Here is a 26123-nt window from a genome sequence, read left to right on the forward strand (position 1 = left end):
AGGCTGCCCGTATCCGAAGCGAGGTCCGGGTATCTACTACTAACAATCCGCCGCCGCAGAGATCTTCACACTCTTTCTCTTCTCTTCAATGTTCTTTTTACACCTTCTTCTCCTGTATACCTCTCTCAAAAATTTCAATTTCTGGCTGAAGGCAGTGGCCACCGTCTCCGTTCTAGCGCGAATTTATCACTTGCCATCCCCTCTCACAAATCTCGTGGATACAACAAGTCCTTCGCAGTGCGTTCAGTGAAGCTGTGGAATGAGCTGCCAGTTTCGCTCAGACAGGCGCAATCGCTTGCGTCGTTCAAGGAGAGGTTAAAGAAGCTGTGGTTATCTGATTGACTAATGTGCCTATATTTGTATTGTATGTTGCTTTATATTTTTCTACTTCTTTCCAATTTTTAGTGTATTTTCCCCATTCCTTTTTGTGTAATATATTATATGTTTATCCTATTAATTTTGTATGTATTTATATCCTTTATCTTTCTGGTACCTTGTTGTACATTTTGCTACATTTGTCACCCTCTTTTCACTTTCTCCTCTCATCTACTCAAAGGTTAACTGGAAGAGATCCCTCAAAGGGATAAGTTCGCCTTTGTACATCTTATTATTTGTACCATGTAATTTTTAATGTGTATATTTGTACAATAAAGAGTTTACTACTACTACTACTACTACTACTACTACTACTAACAGTTATAATAAAATAATTAATAAAAACCCGCCTACCGGTAATTTATAGTCAGTAAAATTATTATTAGCGCAGATATTTTTGGAATGACAGTAGGTACGCATTAGCGAATGAATTTTCATAGTTTATAGGTATAAGGTTTCTGTTAATCTTAATAGATACGTAGTTACCTGGCCGGTTTTACTGTTACATTCAACTTCACCACTAGGCGATGCAATGCAATATGCAAAAAAATCGATAACATGCCGAGAATTGATAAAAAACTCATAAAAGGCATAAACCATTGACCGGTCCTCCATATCATGTATGTACTTACAGAGATTTTATATAACGGCCGTAGCTGGATATAAACAACAATTTCGAAATGTACAATATGTACATCCAAGTAAATATGCCTATTTGTGTCGCTTTCGACCAAAAAGTCCCACTTTGTCGCTTGCCATAAGGACGCTTTGACAGGTTATTCGTATAAAGATACAAGCAAATCTCATCCTTATGGTAAGCGACAAAGGGGGACCTTTGACTAGACTTCGACACATTATATCTACAGCTATAGAGGTCGAACGGAACGACGAAGTCATAAGTCACGCGTCGATATGATAAACATATTATATTATTGTTTCTCTGTTCAAAGTGCCTCATTCCTACGCAGCACGAATGCCTGCTGAAGTGAATGCTTTTAATGGGTTGTAAATAATTTAATAATAACATTACATTTTTAATCGTGCTTTGCATACTCTAACAAGTTTAGATCCATATCCCACACCAACTTTTATTCTGTCGTTTGGACATGGTACTGAGTTCAAGTTCAAGTTCTTTATTTGCATTCATGTTGTACGTACATATGGGTATCAAATAACAAATGAGTGGTTTCAAACATGAGCCCTGCAAGGGCATAGCAATATTACTTAACCTAACTTATACCTAATACAAATAAAAATGTTAAATTGTAATCTTATTACATCTTAAAACTTATCATTTAAATATTCGTCGAACTGCCTATACCTCTATACCTCCAAACTGCCGGGAGCCAGTCTCGCAGGATACGGTCGCCCGAATGACGTTATTAAAATAAGTGCTAATTCAACCCCCACTGTGCATGGCATATACTCGTACACCGTGGGCTGGTAAAACCCGACAGATTTTAGAGGTGTATTTTTGACCGCATTTAGAGACTTAAATGTCTTACAAAGTATAAAATCGGTCTTGTTTTAGAGATAATAATAATTGTTGTGAAAATTTGTTTTTGTAATTATAACTTAGTGAAAAATGCCTTTTTGGCTGCGATGCTGCCACTGCCACTATGTGACTTAGTTTATACATACTCACCTAAGTTCTGACAGACATTAAAATTTTAAAGAAAACACAATTTTTATATGTAACTAAATGAAAAAAAAAACTACTTATTTGTTGTAATGTTTTTTTTTAGTTGTAAAAATAAATAACGTGTGTGCAAAAACGCAAAAATAGTTTTTTTTTTGACCAAAACTCATATATAACAAGTTTGCTACGTATGACCTCAGGAATGGGTAGTTAAAATCTGTCGGGTTTTACCAGCCCACGGTGTATACCAGGGACCCGTTAACCAAAAGTTTGTAGCTTCAAAAAATCAAAATCAAAATATTTTTATTCGGTAGCTTAAAAAAACACAAATTACAATATCTGCGCTGGTGCCTCTTTTTAAGTGAGAAAACACTTGTGCTAAGAGAGCACCGCTCTTCCACGCGGTTAGTTAACAGTTATCTTAGAAGTATATAAAGTATATTTAACTACATTTTTTTTTTTTTTTTTTTTAACATTAACAAAACAACTAAACATGATTTCAATGTAATTATACTACTATAGGGTACTTAATATAGAAAAAGATGTGTGTGTGTGTGTGTGTGTGTGTGTGTGTGTGTGTGTGTGTGTGTGTGTGTGTGTGTTTATTTGTTTGGGTCTGTACTAATGTTCGCTATACTTATTTTGAATTAAGTTTTCTATGTCGTTGTAGCTTTTAGTTTGTAACCATTTAGTTAACCTACTTTTACACTCGTATGTAGTGCAGGAATAAATGTCAATGTGTTTGTTTATTTGATTATATAGACTGCAAGATTGTGCCTGTTGCTGTCTTCTGGCAAATGCAGTTTTCACTGTATGGGTTTTAATTACATTAGTCTTTTTCCTACGTGTGCATGTATTGTCTTTTTTGTATGTGGTTCGCTTGTGTGTTTTTAGAATAAGATTTAGAATATACAATTTTCTTACAGATAACAGATTGCAGAGTAAATAGAGGTCGTTAGTAGGGAATCTGAATGGCTTTTGGTGCATGACTTTTAGCAATGCTCTTTGAGCTCTCTCAAGCTCAAGAAACTTAGTCTTTGTGGCACCACCCCATACAGAGATACAATATGTGATGACGGATTGAGCCAGCGATACGTAAACTTGATTTAGCACAGTTTTTGTTACTACATGCCTAAGATTTTTGAAAGTCCAGGTCAGTTTGCGGATCCTATTCATTATGTTCTCAGCATGAAGATGCCATGTGAGGCGCTGGTCAATTGTAACTCCAAGGTATTTTGTGTATTCCACTTTGCAAATAGATGGGCAGGAGCAGATGGCCAGTGAGTTGCCGCAATTATGTATCCTAATTGAAAATTCTTTCTCTGGCTGTGAACGGTTACAGTTGGCGAAGCAAATAAAGTTGGTTTTGATGGTGTTAAGGGTGAGCAAGTGTCTCTGCAGCCAGCTAGCGATTTTTGTGAGGCCAAGTTCTGCAGAGAGGCGGACCTCCTCCCACGTGTCTCCTGAGAATACCACAGCTGTGTCATCTGCATAAGTAAATATAGTTCCCGCCTCAATAGACATGTTGCATAGTTCATTTATATAAACTAGGAACAGCGTAGGGCCTAGAACACTACCTTGTGGTACTCCGTAGGATATGGGGCGTTCATCACTAATGCAATCACCAAGTTTCTCTGTACATTATTATTGATTAATACAGAGATCGGGTGATTATTTATTAGGTCTATCTGGGGCACGTTTATCAAAAGCTTGTAGCTTGTAATACAAATGGAAGTCCCTTTCTTACAAAAGCTGATAAAAGGGACTCCCACTTGTATTACAAGCTACAAGCTTTTGATAAACGTGCCCCAGATAGACCTAATAAATAATCACCCGATCTCTGTATTAATCAATAATAATGTACAGAGATCGGATTCTTAGCGTGTGGAACGTTTGCAATCCACTTAATATTAATGAATTGAAATCTAATTACTTGCCTACAGGTAATAAATTAATTTATTAAATATTTTGCGTCAGGCCCACATAATTGCTAGTAATGATGCCAATAAATATTTAATCGCGAGTGATTAGATATGTATTGTGTACACATACACCGTGTTTTTTTAGGGTTCCGTACCCAAAGGGTAAAACGGGACCCTATTACTAAGACTCCGCTATCCGTCCGTCTGTCTGTCGGTCCGTCTGTCACCAGGCTGTATCTCATGAACCATGATGGTTAGACAGTAGTAGAAACTAGAAAATATAATTTAACACAATACCAAATGACCTCTATATTAGCAATAATACGCCATTTTACGCCGATCCCTGCAACTTTAGGCCCTGTTTTCATACATTTTTTCACGGTTAATACGGTTCGCGTCCCGCTTGATACGCCATCTAAAATTATATTATTATGTATTATTGTTATTTAATGTTGTCCTACCTATAATCTTTGTTGTGTCTTCCATTAAATAAATAAATGACACAAAATAATAGGTACAAGCTTTTCTTTCACGTTTAATACGATTTCCCGTTTAAGACGCTTGTTTTGCTAGGTCCCCTCAGAATCGTCTCAAGCGGGTTCTACTGGTTAGGGATTCCAATACCGGGATCCCGCCTTTTTTAATGTAGATTTCAATACCGGTATTTAATTTTCGAAATACCGGGATCCCGATATTTTTATTAACTAACAAAATATGCGAAACAAACGTAAACTACCCATCGAAACGTTAAAATTCGGCTGGCTACAAGGCATCTCCTGAGGATGCCTCGTAGAGGCGAAACACGTCGAGTAGGTACCTATTGTTTTTTTAGTGGTGGTTTGTTATATTTATTCGCGTATTTATTTTTGCGGTGGGAGGGTGGAAACATTAATTGCATGTAAAAAATACGCAAGTAAAAGTAACAGGTTAGCACTGATTTACTAGCACGTTATCTTTTTGCGGATTGGCAAAGTAATATTTTGGTATTAACTAAAAACAGAATAAAATAAATATTTAAGTGTTATCTACCATAGTATGTGCTTAATTTGTATGTCATGTTCTTTTTCACCTCAGCAGCTCGAACAAGCCTACTTTCGTCACTCCCTGTAGTGAGGAAAGTGCGACTTTCCTCACTCCAGGGAGTGAAACAATGTAGCTTTTTAATTTAGTGAAGGGGTATGGTATGGTATGGTATGGTATGGTTTGGTATCGTGTCGTGTCGTGTCGTGTCGTGCCGTGCCGTGCCGTGCCGTGCCGTGCCGTGCCGTATCGTATCGTATCGTATCGTATCGTATCGTATTGTATCGTATCGTATGGTATGATACATATTATACTTTTTTTCTGTTTATTCTGTGTAATTCGAAATACATTTTAACCTTTAATATGTTCTCACTACTGAGGTGAAAAATTATGTGTGCAACACGAGAGCAAAGTTATTTTACATCTCGTGTTTTTGAGTCCCTCGCTACGCTCAAGATTCTACCTTAGAATCACTCGCCTCGCTCGTGATTCAATTATAGAATCTTTCGCTTTCTCGGGACTCCAAATAAACACTCGCAAGAAAAAACAACTTTCCTCTCTTGTTGCACAAATAACTATTTCATATTGGTAAGCAATAAAAAGTATTTTTAATACAGTTGCTCAAAAAGTGCTACTTTTCGTGGCTGTTTAGCGTGCGGAAAGTTGGTTTTCGCGAACTAGTGCTTTAACCTTTTCCAATTTTTTTAAATTTATACTTGTTCCAATTCATGACTACTTATTGATGAGTGTTTATATTAGTTTCCTTTAAACGTCGTAATCAACATAAAAACCTACTGTTAATGTAAGAATACGAAAAATATGCATATTTTATATTTTATTACTTACCTCTTCATCATTATAAGTATTATAACACGTTTATTTTTTAATGTTGAAAAACCGTTCTTAATAAGTTGTCTGAAATGTCTGAATGGAACGGAACGCCTGTCAAAGAAGAGGCGTATTTTCTTACTGCAAGAATGTTTTAAGTTTCCAAAGGCAACATTCGATATTGTTTTTATAAATATACGATACACAAATAATCTTAAATAATGATATTTAGGTAATAATAGTACAATGTTTTAATATTTACAATTGTTTCTGTCTTATAGAACATGCATTTGAAAAAAAAAACTTTCATTGAAGTGGGTTCAATAATAATAACACAAAATCTATTCTAGTCGAATAAAAGCTAGAAAAACACCTCTTCATAATGTCAATGATGTCACAGAATTAATAATATAAAAAGTTTCGAATTCCATTCCTTAATACTTGTTGCTTTTCTTATTTTTTCGCAACTGTATTAAAAAACGTCGTTCGATACACGGTACTCGTGAAGTAATGACATACTTTCCGCACTAGCATCGAAATGTACTATTGTATTGTAAGTGGGGCTCCCATACAACAAACGTGATTTTTTTGCCGTTTTTTGCGTAATGGTACGGAACTCTTCATGCGCGAGTCCGACTCGCACTTGTCCGGTTTTTTATATACAGTAGAACCGATAGAACGCGTGGCACACGCGCAGACACAATGGCCACGCGCTCGCAGAAAAGAAACAATGGCTTTTGATTAACAGATTAGGTTCTTTGGCGTAAAAAATCATTTGAGAAGATTGAAACTATAACTACTCACTCATAATTTGGTGTTAGTGGCCTTTCAGAAATCATACCTTTTGGCTTCAATTATATTTAATTTTATTGTAGGTACGAACATTTATAACAAATTGCACCTCTTTAAGTGTATGTATACGCGCTAGATCGTGGGACATGTCCGCCATGTCAAACAATTTTGCATATGTTAACTACAACTTCACGACATGCCTCGCCTTGTTACGCGTTTCAAGTTGCGAACTTTAATAATTATCTTTAATAAAAGTAGCATATAACAGTAGTATTATGAAATTACTATTATGACGAATAATAGTAATTTCATAATACTTCAGGTTCAGGTTTAAAGATATTTATTCTCATAAAAGACATACAAGTCACTTACACTTACCCCTATTCATGTGCAATTTAAGATTGATTGTAGGGTAAACCTACAACCACTATACTACTACCATTAAAATATAAATACATAAATTATAAAATAAAATATAAAAAACAATAGGGAAGTATACTACTAGCTAATAGTCAAATCAGCCAGCAAAAGTTATGAACCTTTAAAACGATTTGTTAAACCTTTAAGCGCCACTTGCCCCCTCCCACTAACCCGGAGTTAACCGGTTAAACCTGGAATTACCATTGTTACCAATACAATTTGACACTGGGTTAACAGTTTAACCGGTTAACCCCGGGTTAGTGGGATGGTGCATGTGGCGCTAAATGATTAAACATTCATACCCAACAAAGATATTCCGTCGCCGTTCATACCAACTTCAGTTGGTACATATGAGAACTTATTCTGTGACGTCACAAATGTATCCATCTGCTTTTAATGAATAAAAACTGATTTTTTAAAATAAAATAAAAAAGAGCGGCAAAAACATGTTTATTCTTGTTATTCTCAATGTATTTTGGTAAATGTTATTTCATGACCACTGTTAATTAATGAAATGTATATAGGAAACAAGCCTGTTATAATTAGCCTTGTAACGGCCAGGTCCGGACCAAGTGCTGCCCGCCGACGACTACCTCACCTGGATCCCGGAGGGGCGCGTGAAGCTTCGCCTGGCGGCCCGAGGGATTGCAGGCGAGCCCCCTATATCGGTGCCAGGCCTGTTGCGACAGACCGCCGCTAGATACCCCGACAGTCCCGCGCTATGTACAAAGAAAGATGGGAAGTGGCACAAAATCACATATAAGTAAGTGTAGAAGTGTATCTATGTTACATACATACATATAACCACGCCTATTTCCCGGAGGGGTAGGCAGAGACCACGGATTTCCACTTGCTACGATCCTGATATACCTCTTTCGCTTCCTTCACTTTCATATTTAACATTCCTTACATTACTCTATCGCACTTTATTTATTCCAAATACTCCTGAATACCTTAAAAAACGGTTTAGTTTTCTTTTGTCTGTTAGGTGTTCTCAGAATCGCCTTCTTGCTGCCCCTCGGTCATCTAGTAAGTTCTACAACAAATCCTTCACTTTCCAGTCTGTAAGATTGTGGAATGCTTTGCCCATTGATATAAGACGTGCTCAATCCCTACCCATTTTTAAAAAACTTCTAAAAGAACACTATTTAAAATCTCTTTCTTAGTCTTGGTCCTTTCACTTACACATATATATTTTTCTTTTTGTTCACGCTACCTGGTCGTTATTCTTCTCTTGCTTGAATTCTCATTATGTATTTATGTATTTTGTGTAGGTTTATGTAGTGTATTATTGTTGCTTAAATAATATATGTAGTTTATGTAGTTTATTTTTCATTGTTTGTTATTTATACTTAGGTATTTGATTTGTAAACTTTACACCTTTGTTATTTTGCACTGCCCATTAACTTATTTCTAGCCACTGAATCGCTATCTGAAGGTTGTCTGGAAGAGATCGCTTTTTAGCGATAAGTCCGCCTGTTGTTACCTACTCACTTATGTCCTGTCATTGTTTGCAACATGTATTTTTCTTTGTAGTGCACAATAAAGTATTTTATTATTATTATTATTATTATTCCTCATACACGCTCGCCGGTTTAGGGTGCTCTTGACCTGGCCTTTCTTCAGGATTTCCCCGATCTGATCAGAGAAAGTCCGCCAAGGTCTGCCCCTTCCAACTCCCGTTTCTACCTCTCTTTTATACACTCTCTTTGTTAGCCTTCTTTCACTCATTCTTTCCACGTGTCCAAACCATCTCAACATACCTTTCTCAATTTTTGTCACTACATCTTCGTATGAAGTGAATATGATGTAGAAGTGTATGTTGTTGGAAAACTATAAACGGGATGACTATTTAGGTGCCTAAAGGCCAAATTCATAATAAACTAAGAGTTAGGTGCCTAAAGGCCAGATTTATAATAAACTACCTAAGAGTTAGGTGCCTAAAAGCCAGATTCATAATAAACTAAGAGTTAGGTGCTTAAATGCCAGATTCATAATAAACTAAGAGTTAGGTGCTTAAAGGCCAGATTCATAATAAACTAAGAGTTAGGTGCCTAAAGGCCAGATTCATAATAAACTAAGAGCTATCCCCGGAAAAGTAAATATATACAATTTTCAGTTAGTAACATTTTAGATCCCAGTGCCTGGCGTCTGTTCATTGGTGGATGCTTATGGCATGCGGATGGCATAACTTTTCTAGGCAAACGATGCTGTAACATGTAGGTATGACTTATAGGTAAGTTATAGGTTTATAGGTAATAACAAAGATAGACATAACTCCGTAATAGATGGATACAGTCTAAAGAAAAAAGCCACGAAAATCAAGAAAATTTGATTCTCAAACAGATGGCGCCACTACCTTTGGCCTACTCTCGAATAGATGGCGTTGACGGTTTCGTTTGTTATTTAACAATTTTTAACTCATATCAGTGAAAGAACATGGGTCAAAATCATATAAAAATAATTAATGCAAATAAAAAAACATTAATCCATATATAAATACATTTTATGGTATTTTTATACATCTTCATTTTTATTTTTAATCGTGTGTCGATACCTAGATGCCAGTGAATTTACTGTGGCTACAAAATTAACTATGACAGTATATATGTACCGATCTATCCTAATATATATATCCTCTTTGGTAATAATAACAGTGTAGTAGTTAACATAATCAAATCTTTAATGTACCAACCATAAACATTTTTCGACACATGTAGGCGCCATTCATTTATTACAGACGATTTAGGGGGGAGGGGGGTCGAACATTACATTGTTTTACAAGGGGGTGGGAGGGGGTTTTCATAGTTCTTACGTAAATACGTTTTTTTTTTAATTTCTATGAAATTATGACGTTTAAAATAATACTTCCACACTGTATGCTATCAAACGTGGTGCAGAATTAGCTTAGACGGGCTCCAGTACCTTTGTAGGTACAAATAAACGTTCCAAAAAATATTGTTTTGAAAACTAAACACTTATTCATTTAAGCAAACATGTATTCATTTTTTCCTTTAGATTCGTATGTAATGTAGGAGGGAGGGCGTCGGCCTATTCTTTTTTTTACAAAGGGGTGAGAAGGGGTCAAAAACTGGCAAATGTCGTCTTACGTAATAAATGAATGACGTCTAAGTAAAAAAGACTACTTATTATGCACTTGTACTTATGTCGTTTGTTCTAAGAAACTAGTTTAGATATTACGATTGTACGTAAATTTAAAGAACATTATGTAACTACGAAAGTAACGAACAGACAGTCTATTTTTAATAATTTTACTTTGTGCCCGCCTAAAAGAATATGACTCGACTGTTTTTACATACATTATGTAAGTAAGTACCTACATACTTACACAAAATTGTAACCAAATCCAAATGCTTAGGCCAGGATTACAATTTAAGTTTTACTTACGTAAGTAGGACATAGCCATACTACAGAATGAGATATGAATATCATTATCTCATTCTAGCAAATAGCTTTGTCCCTACTTACGTAAGTAAAACTTACAAGCGTACTCCTGGCCTTACACATCGCGAGATTTAAGCTAAACAAAGAAAGATCATCTCTATCACTGTTAATTTTAATTTTTAAACCTGGGTACCTACCATATATGTATATATTAACTATTTATTTTATTTAGGCAATACTTGGAACGAGTCAGGACAGTAGCAAAAGCATTCCTCAAGCTCGGCTTAGAGCGATTCCACTCCGTGTGCATACTTGGCTTCAACTCAGAAGAGTGGTTCGTGGCGGACTTGGCAGCTATTCACGCAGGGTGAGCACGATTCATCTACCTTAATTGCTTAGCGCGGCAATAGGTACCTAATAAAAAACCATAACACACAACAAGTTACCAGCAACATAGCAATTCGGGGTATTCCATTTAAATATAGCTTCACTTTCCAGTTTTAAGGCCAGTCCAGACGGGAACATTTTTTCGCCAATCAGATGGTGTGGACGGAAATGCCAATTTGGCTTGCCGAATGCGATGATATTTTTTAAACGGATATGCAAACCTACTTACTACAAATTTGGCCGTGCGTGATGTTTCGTAGGAAAAGAAATAATTGAAGCTATTACCTTTATAGAGGTTACGCAGCGGGTGTCTACACGACCAATTCGGCGGAAGCATCCCTGTATTGTCTCGAGAAGTCGCGAGCGAACATTTGTGCGGTACAGGACAAAAAGCAGTTGGACAAAATCCTATCAGTCCGTCACAAATGTCCAACGCTCAAAGCCATCATACAGTGGGAGGGCCCCGTTGACAGCTCCATACCTGGACTATACAGTGTAAGTGTTTTACTAGTTGTTACTTAAATACAAGGTATTAAATATCGACACGGCCAAATTGCCAAAAACATGTATACAAGACCTTAATGTATATGGACAATAAGGTCGTATATACATATTTTTGGCACATTGTCCGTGTCGATATTTAATAATACCAAGTATTTACATGTAGGCACCTAATGTTTTGGTATTTTAACCTTTTCAACGCCGTGTCAAACACAAGAGCTGTCACTCGGACGCCACGTCACCGTAGTGTCAAAACTGAAATTGAACTTTATGCACATGCACGTAGGTCTATGTTGCTCTGTGGTCAGTGACGGATTAATCCGTCTTTGGCGTTGGACTTGGACCTGCGGTGCCGATATATCGATCATAGGCATGGATTTAAGTAAAGGGAGGTAGATATGGCACCCGGCAGGGGCGTAGCTAGAGGATATGGCGCCCGGGGCAGTCACCAAATTTGCGCCCCCTGACGACTGACAAAAGTTTCCCTGCTGCTGCCTTTTGCCCATTTTGGCGCCCCCCCCCCCGCTTGGATGGCGACCGGGGCACTTGCGCCCCCCCCCCTCTCCCTAGTTACGCCATTGGCACCCGGCACTCGATCGTGAGCCATCAAATATAGGTTCCGGAACCTATATTGAGTAAGTCGTACGGCTGACGCCAATGTGTCAAGATTGTCAAAATCATCTACTAACTATTGCCTGCATTTTAGTATTGTCAACTATGAACGTCACGCGTCTATTATTAATAGGCCAGGAAATAAATGGCCAAAAAAAGGTATAGAGGGAAATGCTTGGAACACAATTTTTTACTTCGTAGCTTTGTTTGGACTAGTTAGGAGGTAAACATCAAAAGTCCCCGGCCATAACCCTGATGCTGGGGGGGAGAGGGGGGTTTGAAGGTTCCATTTTTCGATTTTTCGATAATATTTCGGAAACTATGCGTCTGAGCGACTTGGCCACTTATACAAAATGAAAAGAGATTTAATTTGTTACAAGTTTTATTCAGTCAAGTTTTTCGATATCTTGTATAGTTTTTGAGATATCTGCTCTTCAAGGTTTATTTAGGGCTCTCATTTTTATCTTGATTATCTACATCAGTGAAGCTGCTAGGCCGGGTTTGGGATCGTTTTCGTATAAATCGGGGTGCTGAATTTATTTATGTTATCAACATTGACAACATTCCTAAGTAAAAACAAAATTAAAAAAAATGTTTTTTTATAAAACTCCTCTTTACGCTTAAACCGCCGAACCGATTTCGTTGAAATTTGCTATAGAGATAGTTCGAGACCCGGGACAGTACATAGGATAGTTTTTATAACCAAAATAATCTTTTAAGGATGTGAAAAGTGGGGTGGAAATTTGTATGGGGAATCAATAACCGCTGAACCTATTTAAATAATATTTGGGATGGTCTACATGTTTGATTTAGTTGATAATGATACCAAACATGACTTCAAACCTAAATTTAAACAGTATTAACCTCAGGAATTCAACTTCAGCGAAGAAGCTGAATTCCCCTCACACCAAATTTCACACCTTCAAAGTATGATTTTTGAGATAAAAACTATATTATATCCTGTCTCGTTACTTAAAACACCTATTTACCTAATTTCAACTAAATCGGTTCAGCGGTTTAAGCGTAAAGAGGAGTTTTATAAAAAAACATTTTTTTTAATTTTGTTTTTACTTAGGAAAGATGTCAATGTTGATACCATAAATGAATTCAGCAACCCCGATTTATACGAAAACGTTACCAAACCCGGCCTAGCAGCTTTACTGATGTAGATAATCAAGATAAAAATGAGAGCCCTAAATAAACCTTCAAGAGCGGATATCTCAAAAACTATACAAGATATCGAAAAATTTGACTGAATAAAACTTGTAACAAATTAAATCTCTTTTCATTTTGTATAAGTGGCCAAGTCGCTCAGACGCATAGTTTCCGAGATATAATCTACAAACCGAAAAATGGAACCTTCAAACCCCCCTCTCCCTCCCAGCACCAGGGTTACGGCCGGGGACTTTTGATATGTTCATCTCCTAACTAGTCCAAACAAAGCTACGAAGTTAAAAATTGTGTTCTTTGCAATTCCCTCTATACCTTCTTATTGCTTGGCCTATAATAAAAGGTCATTGGTCATAAGCGTCCAAAAGGTTAATACGAAAATATTAAATTTATTTTGTAAGGAATTATTTACCACTTGTTCGCAGTGGGAGCAAATATTAGAAATAGGACAAAAGGAGCCAGATGGACCACTAGACCAGATTCTGAAGAGTCTCGGCGTCAACGAATGCTGCACTATCGTCTATACGGTAAGTAGTTAACACGTTCGCGGACGCTCAGTCACACCAGTTGGACACCTAAATTTTGTATGGAGATTTTGGGACTGTTATAGCATTCCCGTCACTACAGACATATCAATTAGGTTACTATATGGCGCGTTATTCTATGCAAATCGAATGCTATGCAATCCGCGTCAATATGAAGTATATTTTTTATATGCTATGTGACAACAAATGCTATACAATTCGGATGTATAAGCATGTCTGTCACATGACGTAGTCAAGATGTAATTCTATGTGACACCGCATGTTTAGCATTCATTAATTGTGCTCATCGGCTGATACTTTTAACTTCTAGAGGCGAGATTATTGCTCTATGAACTCATTGCTTACTCCTACAAACACTTTTATACTTTCTTTATTGTTCCCTCATTGCATTTCATCGTAAATATGTGTCCATCTCATACGTGCGCCATTCCAAATACTACAAACTTATGCGATTCCACAACATCATGCGTTGGAGACCGCATAATATATCTAAAGAATCAAAGGGTCTGCTCATGGCATGCCGTAGAGAGCCGAGTTGCAATGTTGAGGCCTCTTAGTATGGGGAAGGTTGTTCTTCTAGCTGTCCAAGGTATACGCAGCATTTTACGCCAACCCAACTTCTCGATAGCGTCAATCTTTGCCACATTTAACTTTTTGAGTGCTCTGTGCGGCATCGCCACTTTAAGTCCTGGAATTAAAGTGTCTACCGCTTTTCCTGCCAGGCTGATTGATGATGATGATTTACCCAAATTTATATTATTTTTCGGATGCATCTGCACCAAACACAAGACGTGAAATATACACAAAAGTATGCCATAATGCTTGTCATAAGGGGCTTACCTTGTGAGAGGTGGTCATCGAGCGCTCACAGGCTATAATTTCACAATTATATCACGTAAACTATGACTACTAACGTAATTACTTGAATAATAGGTATACACATTCATGCTTCACTTTTTTATGTTAACCGTTATAAAAATTTGGTTGTAGTGCAATAACGAGCAAGTACACATGTTTGTTCATTAAAACTCAATCAAAAACTTGAAGAAATTGTAAGAAAAAAATTAATTACGATATTACAAAAATCCATCAAAATAGCGATCGCGCGCGAAATTCGCCCAAATTGCACGTGTCCACTCCCAGACGCACCTGCTGGGCTACTAAGAGAATCCCATACAAAGGCGAATGCTATAGCATCCGCGTCACGAAAAGGGGGGCACAATTGGAGACGTCACAGCATAATTTTTAACTGCGATAAAACTATGTAATATGGCAGTATGCCTTCTCTGAATCTGGTGACTGGTAGAGGAAATGTTGGTGAATAATAATGCTTTCAGGGCGCTGCTGGGGTTGTCACGTTTCTGCAGTGCATCGACCATGTTCGCGGAAGCACGCGTAGACAGTTTCAATGCTCTGCTGCGGAAAAAGATGGCATCGCTTCTGAACAGAATACGTGACAGCCCAAACAGCCTCCTGAACACAATAGCTGTAAGGAATGAGTGCTCAATAATGCAACACTTAATTAAAAATACGTTGTCATTAGTGAGGTACGAATACTAACATAGTTTTTAGGTTTAGTTTGTAGATTACTAACAAAAATGGATCTTGTTATCTAAATAAATAAACGTTTTATTATTATTATTATACTGTGACAAAGCGGATTGGTAAGCATATCAACCCAGAAATTGATACCGAAAAACGGATTCTTGAGCATCCGCGTCACCAGGAGTAGTACAAAAACGGATGCTATGCAATCCGCGTCCGCGAACGTGTTAACAAGTATACCTATATAATTAATTCTTAATTCCCAGCATCTCAAAGCGCTTCCAACAAATCGCATAGATTAATCCAACGATGGCTTCTCCCTTACATCAATCAATTCTGCCTTCTAACTAATGGACAAATTTAATCTCTCGAGCGTAATAAAGACTCCGTTTTCTACATTTCCGATACGATAACCATATATGTACATATGTATACATGCAGAATACTAAACTATTTTTATTTTTCAGTCCGGAACCGTGGGTCCCCCGAAGGCCGTGATGCTCTCACACGACAGTCTGACGTGGGACGCGTACTCCATCACGCAGCGAGTCGGCGATATCCAACCGACAGTCGACGCTCTTATCTCCTTCTTGCCCCTCAGCCATGTCGCTGCTCAGGTGATTGTCATTTAAATTAAATTAAATTAAATAATCATTTATTTTCAGGCATGGCCCATAGAGGTGTTAGTAACAAAAGAAAAACTTAAATACTAATGTTAAAAAGTACAATTAATTAAAACCTACCATGCACATCAATATACTTAGAGCTAGGACTAAATACCGGGTGAGCCGTACTTATTTATAACACATAAAACATTTACTATTCCATTAAAATTTAAAATTTTACTAGTATGATAATCATAAAGACATGTCAATATTTAGCTTGCAATCAATAATTCACGGTCCGTCTTTGAAGATATTTTTTAATACAGTTGCTCAAAAAGTGCTACTTTACGTAGCTGTTTAGCGTGCGGCAAGTTGGTTTTCGCGAACTAGTGCTTTTTACTTTTCGAATTTTTTTAAATTTATACTTGTTCCAATTCATGACCACTTATTGATGAGTGTTAATATTAGTTTCCTTTAAATGACGTAATCAACATAAAAACCTACTGTTAATGTAAGAATACGAAAAATATACATATTTTATAATTTAATTACTTACCTCATCATCATTATAACACGTTTATTATTGAATATTGAATATTGAAAAACCGTTCTTAATAAGTTGTCTGAATGAAACGGAATAGCTGCCGAAACGCCTGTCAAAGAGGCGTTTTTTTTTACTTTTACTACCTACTAAGAGGCGTTTTAAGTTTCCAAAGTTTTTATTCCTTACTTGTTGTTTTTATAATTTTTTCGCAACTGTATTAAAAAACGTCGTTCGATACACGTGCGGAAATGTCATTGACATACTTTCCGCACTAGCATCGAAATGTACTATTTGCTACCGAAATATAACTAGACATATTTTTCTATTATTTGCCATGAATTTCCGCAAAACAACCGGTTATTTCATTATTTGTCGTGATCTCAACAGATATTTTTACAAGTTTTGCATATATATAAGGTAAGATCGAAGTCGAGAAAATTTCTGCTGAATTCGATAATGGACCGCGAGCCAGGCGCAAATTTCGTCAGTCATCGCCTCCCGGGCGAAAATTCGTATAGCGGTTAACGGCTATGTATGATGAACCCTCGTGAACGTCAGCTGCCGCTCCGTTGGTGGGTTGAGGAATGGCAGCCACTGAAACGCGTAACACGGTATTTGACAAAGTATCAAACGGGAGGCGATGACGCCGATAACTGAAAAGAATTTTCTTTTTTACATGTTCATGTGACCAGATGACGGTCTTTCCACAGCGATACAATCGTCTGACGATTTTGTTTATTCACAATAGCATCTAAACTATCATCTGACAAAGTATCAAGCGGGAGGCGATGACAGTTATTTTTTATAGACTATTTGCTGCCATTCCTCAATCCACCAACGGAGCAGCAGCTGACGTTCACGAGGGTTCATCATACATAGCCGTTAACCACTATACGAGTTTTCATCATTCATTCACCATTCATCATTGGTGAATGAATCAGGGTTCATCATTGGTGTACGATTGGTCATGGAAATTTTTTCCTGGCCCGCGGTCTATAAGTACGTCTCAAAACTCTCAGTGATTAACATTTGGTCACGTCATATCTCACCGGTCGTCAAAGTTTGCCGTACAACTTTCTGCGTGTGGTGTAAAACAATCCCTACAAAGTTCGTATAATCATACCAATAACCATATCACATTACTAAAGTCGACATGTTTCACATCACAAATTAGTCAAATAACGCGATCAAACATGTTTTGCTGACCCTTTGCATAGTCATAGTATTTATTTAAGAACAATACAGGATTGTATTTAAAAATAAGCAGGTTGAAAACCAGTATTTTGTATGCTTTGATGAAAAATGTTATTTACCTATACCAGTGGTTCTCAAACTGTTTTTGCGACGCGCGACGGAACTCTTTTGGAAAGCAAAATATTTGACGGTCCCAAAAAAAAATCCTTTGTCAAATTAAGGTGACGTATGGCGAGATAGTGTATGGTAAGATATAGATAGCGAAATTTCGGATTCGCGTTTCCCGGTAGGTCCTCTGTTGTAAACAAACCGCCTTGATGCATCAATGTCATATTTTATTATCGCTGAAAACTAGTCAAAAAACTGTTAACGGCACAGTATGTATAAGTTACTCTTATGGTTTACTAAAGGGGCTAGTGCTGCACTCTGGTGGCAGAACATTGCAGTAATACCCCCTATTAGCTATTAATATCTGTGTTATGTAACAGCTACGTCAATTGCAGTGACGCATTTTATTTTTGCAGTTAATTGCAGCTAATTGTCGTTAGAAAAGCATAATAGGAGCATTCCATACATTGAATTATATAACACATGTAGGTATTTGGTTTAATGAATACAAAGCGAGAATAAATCAATTGAAATGATTAGGTAAAATTAAAAGGTATATCACTTGATTATTCTTCACTTACATTGTAAATTTTCTAACAGATTATGGTAGTTTATCATGTAGCATTTGGTACAATTTATTGTAGGAATTTGAGAATTTTAGGCCAAGTTAGGTCTTGTAGACGAGCTTGGTATTTTGCGGTAGTAGAATACTTTTTCCCCACTTTTTCCCATTGGTATATTCTATTCAGTCGATGTACATCTAATTATTTTCATAACGTTGTGTGATGATTTTTTTCATGTCCGGCTGACTCTCGTCCTCGTTTTAAGCCCTCACTTTAACAAAGTAAAACAAGCCTTTAACTATATAATGATGTGAATTGTCGGCAGGTGGTGGACATTTACCTAACCCTGATGAACGCCGTGACGGTGTACTTTGCGCAACCAGATGCACTCAAGGGCAGCCTGATTGACACACTGAAGGATGTTCGCCCTACTAGGTAGGTTATTAAACATTGCGAGGAAGAGCGAGAGTGTGGCAGAATTGTAACTATTTAAACACAAGAACATGCGCAACGCGACATAATTGCTTTTATACTCGTAGATCTCGTAATTTTGTTGTATAATTAAGTGGAACCTGTTTTTGTAGCAAACCCTTCGATTCTTGAATTACCTGTAAAAAGTATAGTTTCAATAGATACTTCTTATAATTTTACTAAATAAATGACAATTGTCTTCAAGCAAAATTTCATTGATTGATAAAATCAGTAGTCTACGACAAATTCGTGCTTTAAATTTTACAGCTGATGTAGATGGCGTTGTACGGCTCCGTACATTATGCGATAACTTTGGTCGTCAAAAGTTTACGTTTGACAATCCAGTGACCATAAAACATATGAAGTATGACGCAGTACAGCTTCATCTATTTTACTTTTCAAACTAGGGGGCACGATTTGTTAGGCTTTACATGTCTTAGCGCCTAACCGTTACTAGGTCACCCCGGGTTAGTGCACCATGCAAGTGGCGCTTTATAACTTTGGGGGCGTTCAAATAATACGTAACGTAATTTTCGAAGATGTAACGCGCCGTAACGTTTTCGGGAACCCCCCCCCCCCCCCTTCCTAAAAGTTACGTAACACCCAAGTGAACATTTTTACCTAAAAGTCACAATTATAGCAAAGTATAATCATAAAATTGAAGAAATGAGCGAGCGTCTATGAGGAATGTTATGCGAAAGAAGTAAGTATGTCAGCTTCGTAGCAAGTGGAAATCCGTGCTCTGCTCTGCCTATAACTCCGGGAAAGAGGCGTGATTATGTATTTCCATGAGGCGTGATTATGTGACCATTTCGTGGCACTTTTTCCTTTTATTTATGTTTCTCTGTTTTGTATAATTTTCTATTTGTGTGTGCTAACGAATAAATTATTTCTAATTCTATTCTATTCTATTCTATTTTATTTAATTAAAAAAAAAAAACATTGTTACGTAACGCCTTGTTCCAACCCCCCCTCCCGACCCTGTAACGCATCGTAACGTTTTACAAGACCCCCCCCCCCCTTGCGTTACGTAATATTTGAACGCCCCCTTTGATAAAGGTCACAAATAACTAGATTTTCACACTGCGTCGACCGTACTAATTATTAAACAGATTATCATGTTAAGTGGTTAAGTGGATAATCAACTAATCAATAACAATGGGTAATAGGTAGATGACCTAAGGTCTAATCGATCGTCTAAACAATAGAATAGATACCATACATAATTATACATTAGCCGACATCTTTATTCTTGTAGTAGATAACTCCTATGAATTAATCGTCAAAATGCACAGAGCTTTTTAATTAACAGATAATCTTAAGCTTTAATTATTGTACGATGTACCTATATTACACATAATTTTATTATCATTTAGTAAATAAAATCAGTCACCAAAAAGGTCATTGACAAATAGAGTTAGACCAAATTAATTCTACACAGACTTTGCATTGACAAAGTGTAGGTGTGCCACCATTTACGTCAAATGCCCAGAATAAATACCTAAGGTTTAGACGCACTTTTACAGTTTTCCACTTCAGAGTGTGTAGTTACGGACGGAGTTAGCTTAGATTAGACGGACTCCACATAGGTAATATATGTATACCTACACCTAGGCATTAATACAATACCTACCTACATAAATAGGATACCTACCTACAATCCCTACCTACCCTACATAGGTACCTATGCATTAATACAATACCTACCTACATAAATTACATAATATGCATATTTATTAATTATTGGAAACCATTAAAATTCATAAATTCATTAAATACCTACAACACGTACATAGTATATGCAATTTTTATTGGAAATTATTATAATTGATTATGAAATTGATTCAAGTCTAAACCTCTGCTCTTATTAAGACCTAAACTGAAAAATGGTCAAGCAGCGTAATTACATTTTATTCTCCAGTAATTTCAGCAATTTGACAATTGTCGCCGGTGTACATTTCTAGGGTGACCAACAACCCAAGAATGTCCAGGGATTTTTAAGTGTCATGTCACAGAAGACGTCATGTGACTTCTGACTATTGTTAAAAAACATACAGGAATTCTGGCGACGTTAAATGAATAAATCGGTTTCAGTTGATAAATTCTCTTACTTTTCTTCTTGCACCATTTTTACATCTCTTAAGTCTGCCACTAGTACATTTGTTTGCATATTGTGCAATAGTTTAAATAAATAGGTAACTCTTCTAATATATTAATTTATCATAAAATTTTTTTGGACAGACTTTTAGCAGTGCCCCGGGTATGGGAAAAAATGTACGAGAAAATGATGGCCGTAGGCGCTCAGAGCGGGTCCCTGAAGAAATGCATCGCTGTCTGGGCCAAAGAGAAAGGGCTTAAGTACCACCTCGGCAGGATTGAAGGGTAAGTTTTTTTTTCAATTAGCCTAATCTAGTGTCTTACTTCTGGGCAAATCGACCCTTACGTTGGTATTTTATTAGCATTCCGGGTAGAATGTGTCCAAGTTATAAGGACTTTAGTACCCGTCTAATCTTCAGACAAAATATGGTAGGTATGTGGTATGCCTGGATACTAACGTGCACAATCGTTCAGGGATATTATCATCCCGTATCTATGATAAAAGAGAAAAAAAAACCTACTTATTTACTTAGTTCTAAGTAAGTAAATAAGATACTTACTTCTACTCCCAACACAATTCATACTTTTTCAAAAAAACGGGAGAAAGTATGTAGGAATATTAAACATTTGAAATGTCTGGCCAAGAACGCCCAAGACATGGTTTTGCCGAAAATAACCGTAATATTGTAGAACGTAATCGTATCCTATGTCTTAAGTACCCTCTGCCCTTCGGGTATGGGGTTTCTATTAACTCTCGTAAACAATAATAACATTCTTGGCCATACCGCCCTTAATGTACAATATATGTATAGATAGTTAGGTAAGAAAAACTATGAGGCAACTTGTAAGGAAAATAAACACTTAACAGAGATACTAAGGTGAATTAAAAAACATTTTTTACGTAGGTAATTAAGCATAGTTAAGGAGCTGTAATTAGAATTGATTCCACTGTGTTACGAAAATTAACCATGGAAATTGTATTGTATTCATTGTACTTAATTCATACACACATGAGTTTATAGCATACGCTAACACACTTTCATGCGAGTAACTTAACTGCTTAATTGTCGTAACACAATTGCAATTCACCCATCCACTTAAAGATATTAAAAACTAAATTAAATGATAATACTAAAAATAAAACTAATGCATATATACAAATAATTTTAATAAAACTTACGTAGAAGGGCTTTTCCTCATACAGTTTCTATAAAGCAAAATAAAGTAGGTATGTTTCTCTTACCACTCTAACCCCACCTGACCTACTGTTATTAAACATATCGTTGATTATCATTTCGCCGTTAAACATAAAGTTTGGCGAACTTAATATAAAGTTCATACTTCTTTGGAAAATAAATAAAAAACCGGCCAAGTGCGAGTCGGACTCGCGCACGAAGGGTTCCGTACCATTACGCAAAAAACGGCAAAACAATCACGTTTCTTGTATGGGAGCTGGGAGCCCCACTTAAATATTTATTTTATTCTGTTTTTAGTATTTGTTCTTATAGCGACACCAAAAATACATCATCTGTGAAAATTTCAACTGTAGCTATCACGGTTCATGAGATACAGCCTGGTAACAGACAAACAGACAGACGGGCAGTGGAGTCTTAGTAATAAGAGTCCCGTTTTTACCCTTTGGGTACGGAACCCAGAAAAACAAAGATACGTACCGGATCTGTGTTGCAGGATTACTTATCTTTCCACTTTATTCATAATCTAATCATCATCTTTACCGTAACTGCTTTAATGTGCCAACATTAATGAAATGTCTAATCTATCCATGAGGATTAGCTGGATTACGGAATTATCAATATCAGAAAATATTGATGCACTTGAAGTTGTAAATTTAAACATAAAATATCCTTGTAGATAAACTACACGAATAAATACACGCAGCACGCACATAAACTTTATATATCTGATAAGTAGATATTTCTCTTTAGGGTTCCGTTGCAACCCAGAGAGTAGGCTAGATCAGGTTTGTTTTTAGGATCAAATGTCTATATGGGACGCATTGCATTAAACTAATTAAAGCAATACAAGTCAGAAATGATAGTCAAAGTCTGACAGTCGTAGTTCACTCGCGAAACACTACTAACAAAACGATAAGTGATTGTGACGCCACGGTCACTGAAAGCCCATCTTGAAGTATGGACAAAACAAGAAAATTGCGTTTTTGTCGGTGAAGTATTTTACGTTATTTATATAGTTGCCACACAATCTTTATTGGATAAAATGTAAGGAATCGAATGGTTTTTTCCTTTTTTAAGTGATAAAAAAAAAAACCTAAAATTTTGAGACTCAGGTCCTTTTTTTTTGTTTCCGGAGTGGGAAATGCATTTACGCACCGTCCCCCCGGCCGCGGGAAGGCCATTGATGGGGGGGGGGGGGGACTCGCCGCTTCTATCCCCTCTCATCTGGCGAGAGGGGAGGGAGAACTTGGCCCTACCCACTAAACCCACTCCAGCGTTTCACCCTTTTTGCCTTTGCGAGAGCGCCATGGGATCGAGTACACTTCACTCCACCATGGCGCCCCGGGGCAGCCCCAGCTGGGCCGTGCAATGCGGGTCCCGTACCCGCTGGCCCCACTAGGGATCGAGGCGACCAAGTTCTCTTCGCCTTCGACCCCGCCGCCTGCGTCGGAGAGGCAGCGCGTCAGGATCGGCTTCGCGCTCCCTCTCCGCCGCCTCCTTCTGCGACATGACTTGTTCGCAGAAGGAGGCCACCGCTTTCCAATTCCTCTCGCTGCCCAGCATCGCCACTATGATGCTGTGCAGCGAGAGGTCCACCACCCCTATTGCCGCCCTGAGGGCAGCTCTCTCCACAGCCCAGCGATTACACTCTTCCAGAGTGTGCTGGGCCGTATCGTCCGCCGCGCCACATTCGTGGCGCGGGGCCCCGGCTCCCTCTGTATTTTGTGCAGGTAGTGTCCGAAACAGCTATGTCCGGACACCACCTGCGTCATCCTGTATGTCAGGGCCCCCTTGCTCCCCTCCACCCACTCGTCCATTACCGGGAGAATAGCCCCTATAGTTCTAGTTCCATAGTGGCTATCCTCCAAGGCCTCCCTCCATCTCTCTCGCAGGCGCTCCGCGGCTGCCCGCGCAACACCCTCTCAGCCTCCTCCGCGTCTGGGAGCTCCCCACGCCCCCTGGCTTCCGCCCTCAGCCGGTACCTCTCCGCCAGCACCCCCACGTCCAGCTCCCAAGGCGGGGTGCCGGCAAGGAGGCATGTCGCTGCGTGAGAGGTGGTGCGGTAGGCCCTCACCATCCTCTGGGCCACCACTCTCTGCGGCCGCGGAGCAATGCCCTCGCGTTTCCCGTCATTCGACCGGCCCAAATTGGCGCTCCGTAGAGCGCCATGCTCTGGACGACCCCCGCATATAGCCGCATGGAGCATTCGGCCCCCCCAGATTAGGCAGTAGGCGGCCCAGAGCCGAGGCAGCACCCACGAGACGAGGAGCCAGTCTCGTAAAGTGCTCCTCGAAATTCCACTTTCTGTCCAGGACAAGGCCCAAGTACTTGATGTGGGCCTTGACCTGGACATCTTCGCCCCCCACCCTCACTGCAGTGCCCACCGGCAGCTACCCCCACGCTCTCGTTCGCCCGAAGACCATGGCCTCGGTGGACTTTCAGGTCCTGTATTTTTGTATATATTATTTTAATATCCACATATTATTGAAAAAAAAAATTAAAAAATATTTATTAACTAAAAGTTTACAATTACTGAAAGATTAACTTTGGTACCCGCACTAGGCGCGCCTGTATCGCGGGGACCAATAACAGTAGGTAGTTGTAACAAAGAGTGTTATAACCGGTTGACATATTGTTGTCATAAATTGCTCATTTACTATTTTAGTAAAATATTATATATATATATTTTGTTATAAAATTCAACATATGTCATCATCTCTGTTGCAATGGGATTAGTGATGGACTGTTACTCGTACCGGTAATTTTCCCAGGCTGGTATTCTCCCGGTAAAATTTCCACGCTGGCTTAAATTGTTACAATCCCACATACAATCTTGAAATTGCCATCAACCCTATAAAAAACCATATAAACAGAATGGTAATTCAATGCTTATTATCATCATCATCATCATCATCATATCAGCCTTCTATCGCCCACTGCTGCATGAGCATAGGCCTCTCCTCGAGTACGCCACTTATCCCAGTCCTGAGCCAATCTCATCCAGAAGTGACCCGCAGTCTTCCGAATGTCGTCCACCCAACGAGCCAACGGACGCCAGGCACGCCTTTCGTCTGAAAGCGGCCACCATTCCGTTAACATTTTGGCCCACCTGCCATCACTCTGTTTGGCAACATGTCCCGCCCAGCTCCATTTAAGTTTGGTAATGACGTATCCGACGTCTTGCACTTTGGTGCGGCGTCGGATCTCGGCATTCCTCACTCGGTCTTGAAGTTTGATGCCGAGCATTGCGCGCTCCATGGCTCTCTGTGCCACTCGGATTTTATGCACAACCTCCTTAGTGAGCGTCCATGTCTGGGCGCCATAGGTCATGGTGGGCAGGACACATTGGTTAAAGAGACGAGTTTTCAGGCATTGTGGAATGTTAACGGGTTTGAGGATGTCCGCTAGTTTATTGAATGCCGCCCAACCCAGCTGGGTTCTCCTGGAGAAATGCTTATTATGTTTTGCAAGATCCCATTCATTCTAAACAATACACTTTAAAAAAAACACAGCGTAACAAATTAACTAAAAACCAATTTGAAATCGTTATAAATACTTAATGGTCATCCAAAATGAAATAAATGTAATCAAGGAAACCTAAAAATATTTTTTACCTTATAAAATTATACACAACTTAACATAGTACGTCGTGTTTAGGGTTCCGTAGTCAACTAAGCACCCTTATATATACTTAAGCACTCTTATAGATTCGCCATGTCCGTCTGGCCGTCCCCGGCCCGTCCTCCGTGATCGTTAGTGCTAGAAATCTACAATTTGGCATGGGTACATAAATCATGCCTGGCGACAGAACGGTAAAATAAAAACTACAAGATTTTTATAGCGTACCTCCCAAATGGTTTTTTTTTATGAAAATTTTTTTTCGCTTTAACCCTATGTTGTGGGGTAATAAGAGTCTCCAACAACTATTTTATGATAAAATGAATATTTTCGGAAATAATCGCTCCAAAAGAAAAAAAACATATGTGCCCTTTAACTTTTGAACCATGGATCCAAAAAACAGGGAAAAAATAACGATATAAGGGTTCCTAGTGGAATACGGAACCCTAAAAAGGAGGTTAAATCAGCGGTAATCAACCTGCGGCCCTCCGAGGTTTCTTAAGTGGCCCACCAGGTGATCCTGGTATTAGATACATAACTTTGCCATCTGAATGTCACCTTCAAGC

At 38.3% G+C, this 26123-nt stretch overlaps 1 protein-coding gene across 4 annotated transcripts in view; it reads left to right on the forward strand.

Moving 5' to 3' along the window:
* LOC134755823 (long-chain-fatty-acid--CoA ligase ACSBG2) overlaps window positions 1-26123 on the forward strand; it is a 47572-nt gene that overhangs the window by 14024 nt on the left and 7425 nt on the right. For 3 of the 4 annotated variants that reach the window (XM_063692431.1, XM_063692433.1, XM_063692432.1), the window contains exons 3-9: window positions 7558-7759; window positions 10634-10768; window positions 11082-11283; window positions 13497-13598; window positions 15629-15778; window positions 18501-18610; window positions 20888-21028. In XM_063692431.1, the coding sequence (XP_063548501.1) occupies window positions 7558-7759; window positions 10634-10768; window positions 11082-11283; window positions 13497-13598; window positions 15629-15778; window positions 18501-18610; window positions 20888-21028 (1042 nt within the window). The remainder of the gene's footprint in view (window positions 1-7557; window positions 7760-10633; window positions 10769-11081; window positions 11284-13496; window positions 13599-15628; window positions 15779-18500; window positions 18611-20887; window positions 21029-26123) is intronic. The other variant, XM_063692434.1, reaches the window with a different exon arrangement.

This window comes from Cydia strobilella, chromosome 3 (assembly GCF_947568885.1).
Source record: "Cydia strobilella chromosome 3, ilCydStro3.1, whole genome shotgun sequence".
NCBI classification, from domain to species: domain Eukaryota; kingdom Metazoa; phylum Arthropoda; class Insecta; order Lepidoptera; family Tortricidae; genus Cydia; species Cydia strobilella.